Genomic DNA, 13,385 nt, shown 5'->3' with positions numbered 1-13,385 from the left:
GGCCGTAGAGCGAGGGCCGTAGAGTGAGGGCCGTAGAGTGGTAGAGTGAGGGCGGTAGAGTGAGGGTGGTAGAGTGGTAGAGTGAGGGCGGAAGAGTGAGGACGGTAGAGTGGTAGAGTGAGGACGGTAGAGTGGAAGAGTGAGGGCGGTAGAGTGGTAGAGTGAGGGCGGAAGAGTGAGGACGGTAGAGTGGTAGAGTCAGGGCGGTAGAGTGAGGGCGGAAGAGTGAGGACGGTAGAGTGGTAGAGTGAGGACGGTAGAGTGGTAGAGTAAGGACGGTAGAGTGGTAGAGTGAGGGCGGTAGAGAGGGCAATAGAGTGAGGGCGGTAGAGTGAGGGCGGTAGAGTGAGGGCGGTAGAGTGAGGGCGTGAGGGCGATAGAATGATAGAGTGAGGGCGGTAGAGTGAGGGCAGTAGAGTGGTAGAGTGAGGGCGGTAGAGTGAGGACGGTAGAGTGAGGGCGGTAGAGTGAGGGCGGTAGAGTGAGGGCGGTAGAGTGAGGGCGGTAGAGTGAGGGCGGTAGAGTGAGGGCGGTAGAGTGAGGGCGGTAGAGTGAGGGCGGTAGAGTGAGGGCGGTAGAGTGAGGGCGGTAGATTGGTAGAGTGAGGAGGGTAGAGTGAGGGCAGTAGAGTGGTAGAGTGAGGGCAGTAGAGTGGTAGAGTGAGGGCGGTAGAGTGAGGGTGGTAGAGTGAGGGCGGTAGAGTGGTAGAGTGAGGGCGGTAGAGTGGTAGAGTGAGGGCGGTAGAGAGGGCGGTAGAGTGAGGGCGGTAGAGTGAGGGCGGTAGAGTGAGGGCGGTAGAGTGAGGGCGGTAGATTGGTAGAGTGAGGAGGGTAGAGTGAGGGCAGTAGAGTGGTAGAGTGAGGGCGGTAGAGTGAGGGCAGTAGAGTGGTATAGTGAGGGCAGTAGAGTGGTATAGTGAGGGCAGTAGAGTGGTAGAGTGAGGGCAGTAGAGTGGTAGAGTGAGGGCAGTAGAGTGGTAGAGTGAGGGCAGTAGAGTGGTAGAGTGAGGGCAGTAGAGTGAGGGCGGTAGAGTGAGGGCGGTAGAGTGAGGGCGGTAGAGTGAGGGCGGTAGAGTGAGGGCGGTAGAGTGAGGGCGGTAGAGTGAGGGCGGTAGAGTGAGGGCAGTAGAGTGAGGGCAGTAGAGTGAGGGCAGTAGAGTGGTAGAGTGAGGGCGGTAGTGCGGTAGAGTGAGGGCGGTAGAGTGAGGGCGGTAGAGCGGTAGAGTGAGGGCGGTAGAGTGAGGGCGGTAGAGCGGTAGATTGAGGGCGGTAGAGTGAGGGCGGTAGAGTGAGGGCGGTAGAGTGAGGGCGGTAGAGTGAGGGCGGTAGAGTGAGGGCAGTAGAGTGAGGGCAGTAGAGTGAGGGCAGTAGAGTGGTAGAGTGAGGGCGGTAGTGCGGTAGAGTGAGGGCGGTAGAGTGAGGGCGGTAGAGCGGTAGAGTGAGGGCGGTAGAGTGAGGGCGGTAGAGCGGTAGATTGAGGGCGGTAGAGCGGTAGAGTGAGGGCGGTAGAGAGGGCGGTAGAGCGGTAGAGTAAGGGCGGTAGAGCGGTAGAGTGAGGGCGGCAGAGCGGTAGAGTGAGGGCGGTAGAGCGGTAGAGAGTGCGGTAGAGTGAGTGCGGTAGAGTGAGGGCAGTAGAGTGAGGGAGGTAGAGAGGGCGGTAGAGCGGTAGAGTGAGAGCGGTAGAGTGAGAGCGGTAGAGTGAGAGCGGTAGAGTGAGAGCGGTAGAGTGGTAGAGTGAGGGCGGTAGAGTGAGGGCGGTAGAGTGAGGGTGGTAGAGTGAGGGCGGTAGAGTGAGGGCGGTAGTGGTAGTATTTGAAATGTGCACACACTTTATTTTCTTTTAAAGCATGACTGCTGATGCGGGCGCTAACCCCTCCTACCACGCCCTGATTCGAGCCGCGATTGGATTACCAAAATTAACAGGGGAGTGCACCAAACGGTAATTAAAAAGTGTGTGCAAGTTTGAAATACATAACACTACAAAAGCGTGAGCGTTTTAAATACATACCACAATGAAACAGAGCAACTTAAAGAAAAACGTAGTTGCACTACTTAGTTGCGGTATGTAGTTTAAACATGCACACTTTATATTGGTATGTATTTTAAACGTGTACACACTTTATTTTCTTTGAAAGCATGACTGCCGATTCGGCTCCGCATGGCGCCATCCTGCCGGGTGCGCTTCGGGTCCTCCGGCACATGGTCAGTGGCTAAGCCCTTAGAAGCAAGAGGGTGAGCCCAGATAAGTGGAGCAGCGGGGAAACAGCGAGGTGCCGAGCAACTAAAAGAAACAAGCTCTCGGCACGGCGGTGGAGAGCATTCCTTTGAAGTCCGATGGGGGGGAGGGGGGGCGGCTGAAATACTGATGTCATTTTCCGAGTGAAATCAATTTAAGTCGGTTCTATGAGAAAGAGGCGACATAAACCGGATTCCTGACGTCCACAAAATGTGAAACAGTCTATGAATTGTTCGACAAATTTAAGATAACAAAAACCAGGCAGACGGATACTCACAGGAAGAAAAGATAGGACTTGATTTTGGGGATTTAAAAAAAAAAAAAAAGCCTTCCAATGCGATTGTTTTTTGTTTTTAATATAATTTTAGACATGTCCTCTTGTGGATGCATTCTTAGAGGTAATGCTGAATTAGAGATGGTATGGTCTAACCAATATTATCGACAAGTTAATGCATTAAATGGAAAAAGAGTTGACAGCACTTTGCACCGCTCGAGCATTGCATGGCGCGGGAGCGGCTTCCTTTGAAGTCTGATGCCGAGGCTCAGACAAATGGTTGGTATGGGATGTGGCTGGCAATGGTGTGGGTGGCGATGAGCGACGTGCACGCGCCTGGCTCAAATGAACTGTATGCGATCCGCAGCTAGCTAGACTTTTCGGACCCCTTACTAGAATCCTGTATGCGATCCGCTGCTAGGTAGACTTTTCGGACCGCTTACTAGAATCTCACCTATTATCCCTACGGGATAAAATAGGCGAGACCTAAAAAGTAAAGGAGGACGTTTTTCAAATGAAACATACAATAACCTCAGAGAAAGCATCTTTACCTTAAGCTGCAGTTATTCTTACTCTTGTTTTTGTTGGCAGTGTTACGTGGCCCAACATCCTTTGCAGCATCGTCCCAGAACCCCAAATTGGAGTTTTTGCTGTCTGCGTTGCTCCATATGCTGCTGGAGGAGTCAGAGGTCCACTGGCTGGTGGGACTCGTATTTATAGGTCCCCAGACGGAACTCCCAACATTGGTTTGAATGCTGGAAGGCTGATAAGAAATAGAAAAAGGTAAGAAAATGTGAAAAAGGAGGACGAAATCAAGGTAAGGGATTTCTTTTGTGTTGAAATTAAAAGTGTTCCACATATTGCAGACCTAATCATGACATTTTTCAGAACTCTAAACAAGGCACAGCTTACAATGGAAGATATCGGCGGCATGGTACAAGGAAGCATAATTAAAAAGTAGCTTTATCTTAAGTGGAGTTTGCATCATAGAGAAACAATACAGTTTACATATAAGTATACCAGGGTTTAGAGTGGTTTACATGGTAGAGGCATAAAAATGAATTTAGTGGCAGTGCATATTGGAGTGTACAAAAAGTTGACCTTGATTACGAAAGCAAGCGATTGAACTAGTAGCCAAAAAACCTATAAAATAATACACTGGGTATGTGCTCAAATAGCGAAAAGGACAAGCAGCACAAAACAGTCTATGTAATTGGAGAGCAATGAAGTCATCAGGAGTTACCTTAGAGTTTCAAGCTCACTCAAAGAGATGATCGGATTTATTTGGCAGGAAATCTCGGTTGCAATTATGAGCACAGAGAGCAACATACAACTTCATCCTGTCACACAAGAGATAAATGCGCTTTTAGAATTAGGCAACAATCATGCAAATGGGTCCAGAATAGAAAGAAATTAACCGGGGAACACAGACTAGTCTTTATTTTATTTCTTGAAAAAGATTTGGACAGTGTTCTTCCTTCCAAGTAACCTGGAACCACAAGTGATTCCCAGATTCAGGGTCAGGGATTTATGAGCGTTAAGATAGATGACTTTTACATAAGACTTTTTGGTTTTTTTCAGCGGATGGGCTTTGATAGGCTGCCAAATGAGAGATGAGAGCTGAGTGAAATGATCGGATTTTATTTTATGCTGGCCGATCAGTAGAGGGGCTATAACATGTAAAGCTGCCACTGGGCAAAACATTTTTTCAGGAGACCCATGAAGATAATAAACTGGTCCAAGGGACATAAAATAAATACTTTCATAATAGCAGGAGAAAATGCTCTTCAGAGTTTTGATTTCCTGCAGCTAGTATCTTGCAGTTTAACCACAAGCCTGTAATTTGCATGATCCTAGGGACCGAAGTTATTGTCATCAAATATAAATCTTCTAAGTAAGTAAACCAACAAACTGCACAGGTTGGAATGTTGAAGCTATAAGGAAGGAAAACATCAAATTCAACTCCTACTAAAGTACTATAAAACGGTGTGGGGAGAAACGAGTATTGCACACCTTTTAGAAAACCCACCTATGGGGCGACCTAAACAGTTGATCAAGGAGTCACACACAGGCTGTGAGGAAATGGGCTGTATTATGTGGTGTGGTTGTGCGGCCTCACAGTTTCTGACACTTAGCAACCCCTTTAGGTCCAGTACGTTTAGTTTATGAACTCCTTCGCTCAACCTAGGGTAGTTGTGGCTCGGAGCAGTCGGGCTTACACAAATGAACAATTTTAAAGTATTTAAACAGCACCAAAACAATTATAAAAGAAATACACGAGACTCAAGAAATCCAACACCAATCTATAAAAACGGATTGTATTTTCATGTAATTTTAGACACCCAAAAAATAAAAAGATCTACCAGAGGGTTTCAGAGTCGCAGATTTTTAAAGGTGTAGTAAATATGCAAATTTCCCATTTAACTGCAAACAAGTATTGGCAAATTCAAAAAATGTGCCACTTTTTCAAGAGAAACTTTGGTAATTATCAATGCAATTACTTAAGAGTTACTTTAGGTGACTAACTCTGGCAAGGGGTCAGTAGGGGACCAGCAAAGCACTCAGAAACAGTTACTTCTGTTATGTGCCCAGATCAGGCCCACGTAGCGAAGCTGCACATTTTCTTACATTGTCCTCTTTTGCACAGAAACATTACTGCTGTGACTCTTGCACATATTCAAGTGCATGACTATGTTGGATTAGTTTCTCTGAAACAACTACAGTTTACAAATCTAGCTCACATAACATTATCACAATGCTTCGAACAACAGGTACAAGGCCTTTACACACAAATGTTGTTCTATCTTCATCCATGGGACGACAGTGCTATCTACATATCCATATTATTGCTAGTCTACATACATTGCAAAGATGCTTCTCATTATAAATAATCAGCCTCTCATAGGATTAGCAGAGGAGGCACTTCAGCGGACAATGATTGTCCCTGTATGTTGAGACTTCCCCATGCAGCGGTCTGACATACATCTCTGTGAGGGCTGTCCAGTTCATGGCCAAGACAGGGTCCTACATTATCGGCCAGTTAATGGGGCTGGATCGTCCCTGGGAGGGGGGGGATTCTTGGCTTCACCTACACACACACACACACTCTAGGTACATGCAGAGTAGGGTTTGGATAGTAGGAGTATTCCCGATTACTACCTTGTTTTATATGCCCGCATATACACTCTGTTTTAGTACCATGGTAGAACTTTATCAACTATATACTCTTTTGGTGCTTGTAATCACTTTCATGATTTGCAAAAATGAATCAATTAGAAACAGTCTTTAGTCAGTTCCAGTCAGCCATTATACCTCCTTGTCATTGACTCTTATGGAAGTGATCCTGATGCAAGGTATACAGGATGCTGAAGATGCTCAAGGATGCGGTGCAGTCAAAAGGGGCTTCCTGCAGCTACTCCTCAGTCCACAGGTTTGGTTAGGAGGTTCTGGCCACAGGGGTGGACGTCCCGGAAGTCCTCTCAGGCCTGGCAGGAATCCAGTCGCCACTGGGCTACCAGTCTCCCAGTATCGCAGTCACACTTGTTCCTTCTTTGGGCAATAACTTGCCATCTGGGTGACCAAACTGAACTCTGACAACTCTCCCAGGTCCAGCAGACCTGGGAGAAACTTTTGAGCGGCAGGTCCTTGTTCCTGGAGCTGTACAGCAGCGAGGTCAGTGATATGAAGGTCTGAGCTACCAACTTGCCCCAGTAGGATTTTTCAGCTGTTGTGGCAGTGTGCTGTGAAAAGGTCATCAGCCAATTGACCCTTGGAGTCTTACTTAGCCTGGGCTCAGGAGTCGACTTCTTCTTGAGTAGAACTGTGGGAGTGCGGGTTTGATAAACAGGTGAGGAGGTCTTATTAAAGGATGTAAAAGAGGATTTTTATTTGCACTAGTAGCAATGACAGAAGTGCTATGGGGTTTTTCTTCCGGTTCCTCTTCCTAAGTGTTCGTGGAAGAAGCTGAGCTTGACAAGGATCTCACCGAGAGTTGTTCTTGTTCCTCTTGCTCGGTAGAAGGGTGGTCTCCCTGAAGGCTCATATGAGGGGAAGAAGAAGAGGAGGCCGTGAGATAAGGAATTGATTCAGTAAATGTTTGTAAACCGTCACTACACCTTTCTGTGTAGCTAGTCTTTGTAGCGAGATAGTGAGGGGAGAGGTGGTTTTATTTCATGTCTAAAGTAACTTGACGGCGGGATAGTGAGGGGGGGAAGTTGAGTTATTGCCTAAGGTTTTTAGGAAATGGTGCAGGTCGTAAAGTTGTGGACATTCAGAAAAAACCCAACATGCACGTTTACCCTGAGGCACAGGTAACGTTAGACTGCTGCCGGGCTGCCCCTACTGCTTTTCCCCTACTCCGCCCCGGTTCCACCACCCGCTTCCCACACCCCACCTTTCCATGAGCCGCTGTCACTCATCGGCTAAGCTGCAACTCACTAGAGTTGCGGCCGCTCCCCAGCATCCTCCGGACACCACCAATCTTCGCACCAGCTTTTGTCCGGTTCTCCGTTGTCAGCTTCGGGTCCCGCGTCTTCTTTCTCGGGTCCCGCGTCTTCTCTCTCGGGTCCCGCGTCTTCTCTCTCGGGTCCCGCGTCTTCTCTCTCGGGTCCCGCGTCTTCTCTCTCGGGTCCCGCGTCTTCTCTCTCGGGTCCCGCGTCTTCTCTCTCGGGTCCCGCGTCTTCGGGGTTCCACGCCCAGGGTCCATCTTCGCTCGACTTGCTTCCTGTCTCCAGCGCGCCACCGGTCTCTGACGCCTCCCCTTGCGGTACGTCTCCTTTCATTGGACTCAGGAAAGCGTTTCCGGTTTCTTCCTGGGTCACTTCCGGGTCACGGTCGAAGACGCCGGCGTTTTGCTGTGAATGTGAGGAGCATGGTCGTGGTTGTTTATTGTAGTCCCGGTTTCACCATTCAGCCTGACGTGGCAACTCTCCCCAGGGCGATATCCCGGTAAGTCCGTTCTGATTATTCCGCATTTCCTCACAAGGACACAGCAGGTACAGTTCCTTCTCCTTAGCTAGCCACCAGGTTCAACAGGTGTAGTCCGCGTCAGTGCAGCTGGTCTTTGCCGGGTCCTTGGAACAGCAAGGCAGTCTTCCTTCGGTCCTCTTCTCCAGTCCAATGAGTTTTGGGTGCCCTTTTTATGCCCAGAAAATGCCCTTCGGGTAGAAACGCTGTCAGTAGCTTGTGGGTTGCTAGGTTACCTCACTTCAGATGACAACTTCATGCGATGTATGGAATCAGGCTATCCCAGAATTCTCTATTCTGCCGACTCTCAAGAGGCCAGGACTCCTCTTTCAGTGTGTACAGTGCACAGGCCCAACCCAGAGTTGGGCCACCACAGAGGCTACTACATGCCCCTGAAAAACGGATTAACAACTGCTTTCCCCTCGTTGTTCCCAGTGCTGGCCGGCCTGCTCAAACAATAGAGCAGCCCCTCTCTCAAGTGTTTCCCATTTGCCACTCAAAGGTGGCTTCTCCTTTGAAGCTCTCCTTTTGGGCCAACATCCGTGTGGCTTCCGGCCTGGAACAGGTAATACACCTCCCCAGTGCAGGCTTCTGTTGTGTCCTTTGCTGGGAGTTGTTTGCGCATCCTCCCCAGGAGGGCAGAAAGCAGCCCCAAGGACAGATCATAAATGGGTACAGGAGACGTTGGGAAACTAAGTGGCAACTTTGTAAAAGTTGCACACTGCATCTAGTTACATTAATTTTGACTCAGGGCATGAAGTCAAACTTAATTTAATGAGTGGTTTGATACTTTACAGTATCAACTTTAGTCCCAGACAGACCTTAGCAGGGCTGATGTGGCAGCCTGTAACTCTGCACTTTCCAATGGGGCTACTAGCCTTTTCCATAGTAAAAACGACAGATGTGGGCTTTTTCTGTTGAAACATGTAAAAACACACTTTCCACTTTTTAATACACAGCACCCTGCTTTCAGGTTCGATAGGCCTACCTTAGAGGTGACATATATACTAAAAAGGGATGACTTGCTATGCCATTGCTTTAAAAGGCAAAGTGAAGTTAACAGATAAGGTGACCTTTATAAATAATTCATCATCCTTTCATATTATTCTAGCCGAAGGGCACAGGAAAACAGATTATTGATTAACTGGTATAATAGCAACTTTTTAAAACCTGCACAAGTAACAGACGAGTTGGAGGAAATACTGGAAGCCCTGTTGCCACATTACCCACAACCAATTCTTATTATTTGGGCTGGTGATTTTAACGTGCACTGTTGTACCAAATCTGGCTAACATATTTGTGGGCTAACTGATTCTAATGACTTACCGCTAAGTCCATATATTTTAATCATCATAATTTAGGAAATGTTTTAAACAGGTTTTGATATTCCTGGGACCTAGTTATAATACACCCATGTCAATCCTCCACAGGTCAACATCTCCCAACTTTCCAACCAACCGGGGCAACCTCGACAATTGATTTTCGTTTTATTAATGCAAATTCTTAGAGATGCATTAGGTCCTCATTGGCCGAGATGACAGAATTTAGTGATCATGCTTCTCACCTCTTTTCCTTTGCCTGGCCTCTTTCTGTTAAGTCAAGCCTTCTCTTCGCTCCAAAAACCTATTCTTACTAGAAAAAATGGTTTTACACTAAAGTGGGAGATAATTGATCCCATTTCCTTCCTCCCAAAGGTTAAAAAAGAAGCGTTAACAGAGATTCAATCTTGCTTGGAGCTCCAAACTAATAGCTAACAAGTTGTAACAGCGTTTAGCAAAATTGTAACATCTATTAGTTCTATTCTCTTACTCCCCAGCAACACGCAACACTCCACTACCGAGTAGATGGTTTGAGGAAAACTGCTCAAAGGTTTCTAAACAACTTCTAACTGCTCTTAAAAAAAATCCTAGAAACACAGACCTGATAAGAAATCTACGAGCGGACTATAAGATGAGAAAGAAACAGCTGAGAGAGGAAGCATGGGGAAATTTGCGTGAGGCCTCCAGGAGCAAAGAGAGCAACGCCTTCAGGAAGGTGGAGAATGCCCCTTTTTTGCACAAGCAAGGAGGTCTCTCTCGTTCTCCATATAGATAAATTCACTTGGTGGACTCACTTCCAGAACATTTTCCATTTATAGAGGGTGTCTGTGTTCCTTACTTCGTTACTCCGTTCCTGGTTTTGCTCTGTCCAACACACTGTCAGGCTGTCCAGAGAGGTGAGTTGAGGAGTGGTTTGAGGCTGTGGCAGCCGTTGCAAAGGAAGCAGGAAACAAGCGCAGCATGGGGGAGAATCCATGCCTCACCTACTATTTGCCATCGGAAAAAACACTGGTGCAGCTGCCCTGATTTTGCCGGCAAAATTTATACGGCCGGACATACGCTGATACTGCGGCTGGGAGTCCGCAGACAGTCTACGTCTACGTGACTGACTGACTGACCAGGCACCCAGCGGGCGTTTGGAGGTCGGCAGCCTAAAGATCATCTGCCGAAACCCAAATATACGCCCGAAAGATTAAAAAAACAGAGGAACAAAAAGGCAAAGGTGAAACGAAAAAGTAAGGGGCTCATTTCAACCCAGTAAAAAGAAAAAAAGATAAGGTATCGGCAAGAAGGGGAAAAAGGCGCAGTAAGGGCATCAGAAATGCACTCAGGAAGAAACAGAGCTGCCCAGGCTCAGGCCCAGGCCCAGGACCTTGACCAAGGTCATGGGAAACCGAGACATCCAAAGAGGTTTAGGATGGACTCCCTCAGTCAGGAGCAACAACAGGAGTCAGTCATAGCCCTGAATGTCACAAATGAGAAGAAATCTCCCAGTAAAGTTTCTGCTAAGAAGAAAGCAAGGTTGGTCCATAGGAAAAGGAAAGAGGGTTATAAGATAACAGACTTCCTAACCGCCAAAGGGTTAACAAACAAGGGAAGTTCAAAAAGTGCAGTGCCACAGATGGAAAACGAGTCCAAAGGTGCACTTTTAACAAAACAGCAGTCCGACCAGGAAAGCGGAACAGAAGGTGCAACCTTAATAAAAAAGCGGTCTGACCAGGAAAGCGAAATGGACTTACAACTAGCAAGTGAAGCAGTATTCAGAAAGGATGGACAAAGCCAAGAAGGAACGTCAGACATCTCAATTCAGAAGTGCCCAGTTAGCACGCACATAGCAGCAAACTCAGTAAGGAAAATAACAACAGAAGCAGTAATTCACAATCAAATCTTTGGTGAAACTCTTTTCCTTCGATCTTAGCAACTGGGATGAGCAGGGGGGAGAGAGTCAGTCAATTCCAGCAACAAGAATCAACAAATTTACCTGCCAAAGGAAAAGTGCTTGACCACAAACCATCGGAACTGTCAGCAACAACCTCTCCTTCACACAAAAAGAGGATATAAAATTGTAACATTCAACGGACCTCATCTGTTAAAGAAGAGGCTCTGTCAACTCCGTCATTCCATGCAGTAGGGACAGACATGTGTAAGGCAGAAAGCCCTTTAACTTTAGACAAAGGGACACCATGAAGCTTGCGCTTATTAACAACAGAAAAGTTAAGGGCCACAGACATCTCACATCAGCTAGGGGATCAATTCCTAGAACCAAGCAATCGTCTCTCTCCAATCAAATATACTCACTTAACAAACATGGAAGATCAAGCACCACCCAGTACCTGGGGCATCCTTTTGTCAACTTTGGAGTCTATTACAACAGCAATTTCTCATCAAGCGGACAAACTATCTCCAAGTGGATCTACTAAACATAATGGCAACATACAAAGTAGGTATCGATAAGAAGCAACAGACACTCAATGCCCTGATCACGAGAGCTCAACAGCATAACTATACACAGCAAGTCAACTGCAAGTGCACAACGACATGTGGAAATCTGGAAATACTAAACAATCCTGATGGATATACTGATGGAAGTGAGAGCCCAAGCTACCAGGCCATCTAAAAGAGAAAAAGACTGGGCAGTGGAGGATTCGCCCAGGAAACCAACAGGACTGCCACAAAAAAATACAAACACTCCAATAACCGAAACGTCCAGCCTGGAAATAACTTTTAACAAAAACAAGTGAAAGCAACTCTAAGGGAAAGATATTAACCCTTTTACAAACAGAACCAAGGACAGAAAAAAACAAATAGCGGAGGTCAAGCCCGTGCTCACAAAAAAAGAAAAAAAGAGGCAAAGAAAAGCACGAAACAAAGGGAAAGCAGTTAAAAAAAACAAAATATGGCCATTATTCACGCAACATAAGAATGTCAGGTCACCAACTTTAAAAAACAAAATAAAAACTGAATAAAAACTGAATCAAACCACAGGAAACAAGTGAATAAACAGCTTACTCTCCAAAAGTGATATCGAAAGTGGATTGATGTTAGCTGCAGGAGAACAAGAGAAATTACCCAATAGGCAAACCCTAATGGCTCATAAGTGTCGGAAATCCTCCAACACTTGAAAGGAAGGTAATACTAAATCAGAGGGATATGTCCAAATGAGACGTGGGATTCGGGAAATTATTAAAGAGGAAGCCAGAAATAGATGTCCCCCCCGGGAGGAAAGGCAAGGATACACCACTGATGCAGGCGCCACGCACAAACACGCCAAGGGTCAATGATTCAAACAAAATAGAATAACTTCCAAATTACATCTCAAGAGGTAACTTTGACACTTTAAACAGAGGCACAATTATAAAACTGGTAAAGGCAGTGCGGGAAATAGCATATATCAATTCTTCCAATTTGTTATCAATTGATATCAAACCGCATCCATCAATGATTAAGAGAGGTAACAGTAACAACTTGGTCTTCACCGCAAATTGCAAAGCATATAATGACCCATCAGCAACAGTTTCAGGCTAGGTCTATTGAATTACAAAGGATAGAGGCCCCATGTTACCCTGGTCCGCTTCTCCCCAAAAAGGAAAATGAGGGATGCCTACTGAGAGGTGCCAAAGATGCAGCAACAAATCAGACCCCTTTTGAGAATCTAATAATCACAAGGCCCCTTATAACTGCCCCACTCGGAAGGTATATAGTCGAATTAAATACGACCAAACAGGTGACTAAAGAGAACAGGAAGGGGTTACCAAAACATCGAGTTAACTCACAATCCCCGAAGAGCCAAAGCTCCACAAGAAATTCAAAAATTCTCTAAGATCTGCTCTTGGAACACTCACGGCCTAGAAAATCTGATGGGAAATCCTGGTGCATTGGAATTCCTGCAAGCGAATGACATCATCTTAGCCCAAGAAATTTTAAGCACAACTCCCTACAATATTATAGGTTTCATCGGTCATCACGTACCAGCAATAAAATCGGCAACATTTGGACACCCAAAGGGCGGTTTGTCCTCGCATTTTTCAACCAAATTAGACTGGTCATTAGAAAAACTCCCCATAGGGATGCATTGGGTTTTTGTATCCAAGCTGGAACAGCATAAGAATGATGGGACTCTATCAATACTAATACTACTAAACGTCTACATTCACCCAAGTGAGGAGACAAAAGACGAGCTTATGAACATGTTGTTTAAAATATTAAAATCATTACAAAGGCTGCATTGTCAGGCACAGTTCATTATCTCAGCCGACTTTAATATCAATTTATGTAATATCCCTGGGAATCTGAACAAAAAGGGAATCAACTTTAAACGACAATTTCATTCATTCATGCATGATAACTTTATTGCGACTATTACAGTCATAAAAGCACAGAAGTTAATAAAAAAATCAACTAGACATTTCCATAAAAACTAAGATCTAAAAACCAATTACAGCATGAACCATAGTTTGGCACACAGACTACCAGTGGATTTCAAATGGTAAGACAGTTTTAGAATTACATCCAATTTTAAAAATATAAATTAACATAAAAATATTATTACCTTGTAGAGAAATGGTTGAGAAGCGCTCCAAGTGTTCAAAAAT

The 13,385-nt window shown here is 45.8% G+C and overlaps 1 protein-coding gene across 1 annotated transcript in view; it reads right to left on the bottom strand.

Annotated features, from left to right (window-relative positions):
• GIGYF2 (GRB10 interacting GYF protein 2) overlaps positions 1-13,385 on the bottom strand; it is a 1,757,193-nt gene that overhangs the window by 189,619 nt on the left and 1,554,189 nt on the right. Inside the window, exon 25 of the mRNA XM_078666006.1 lies at positions 3,061-3,272. Within this exon, the coding sequence (XP_078522132.1) occupies positions 3,061-3,272 (212 nt within the window). The remainder of the gene's footprint in view (positions 1-3,060; positions 3,273-13,385) is intronic.

This window comes from Lissotriton helveticus, chromosome 11 (genome assembly GCF_964261635.1).
Source record: "Lissotriton helveticus chromosome 11, aLisHel1.1, whole genome shotgun sequence".
Taxonomy (NCBI): Eukaryota; Metazoa; Chordata; class Amphibia; order Caudata; family Salamandridae; genus Lissotriton; species Lissotriton helveticus.
The sequence above is the reverse complement of the archived record's forward strand: the minus strand, read 5'-3'. Positions and strand labels throughout refer to the sequence as shown.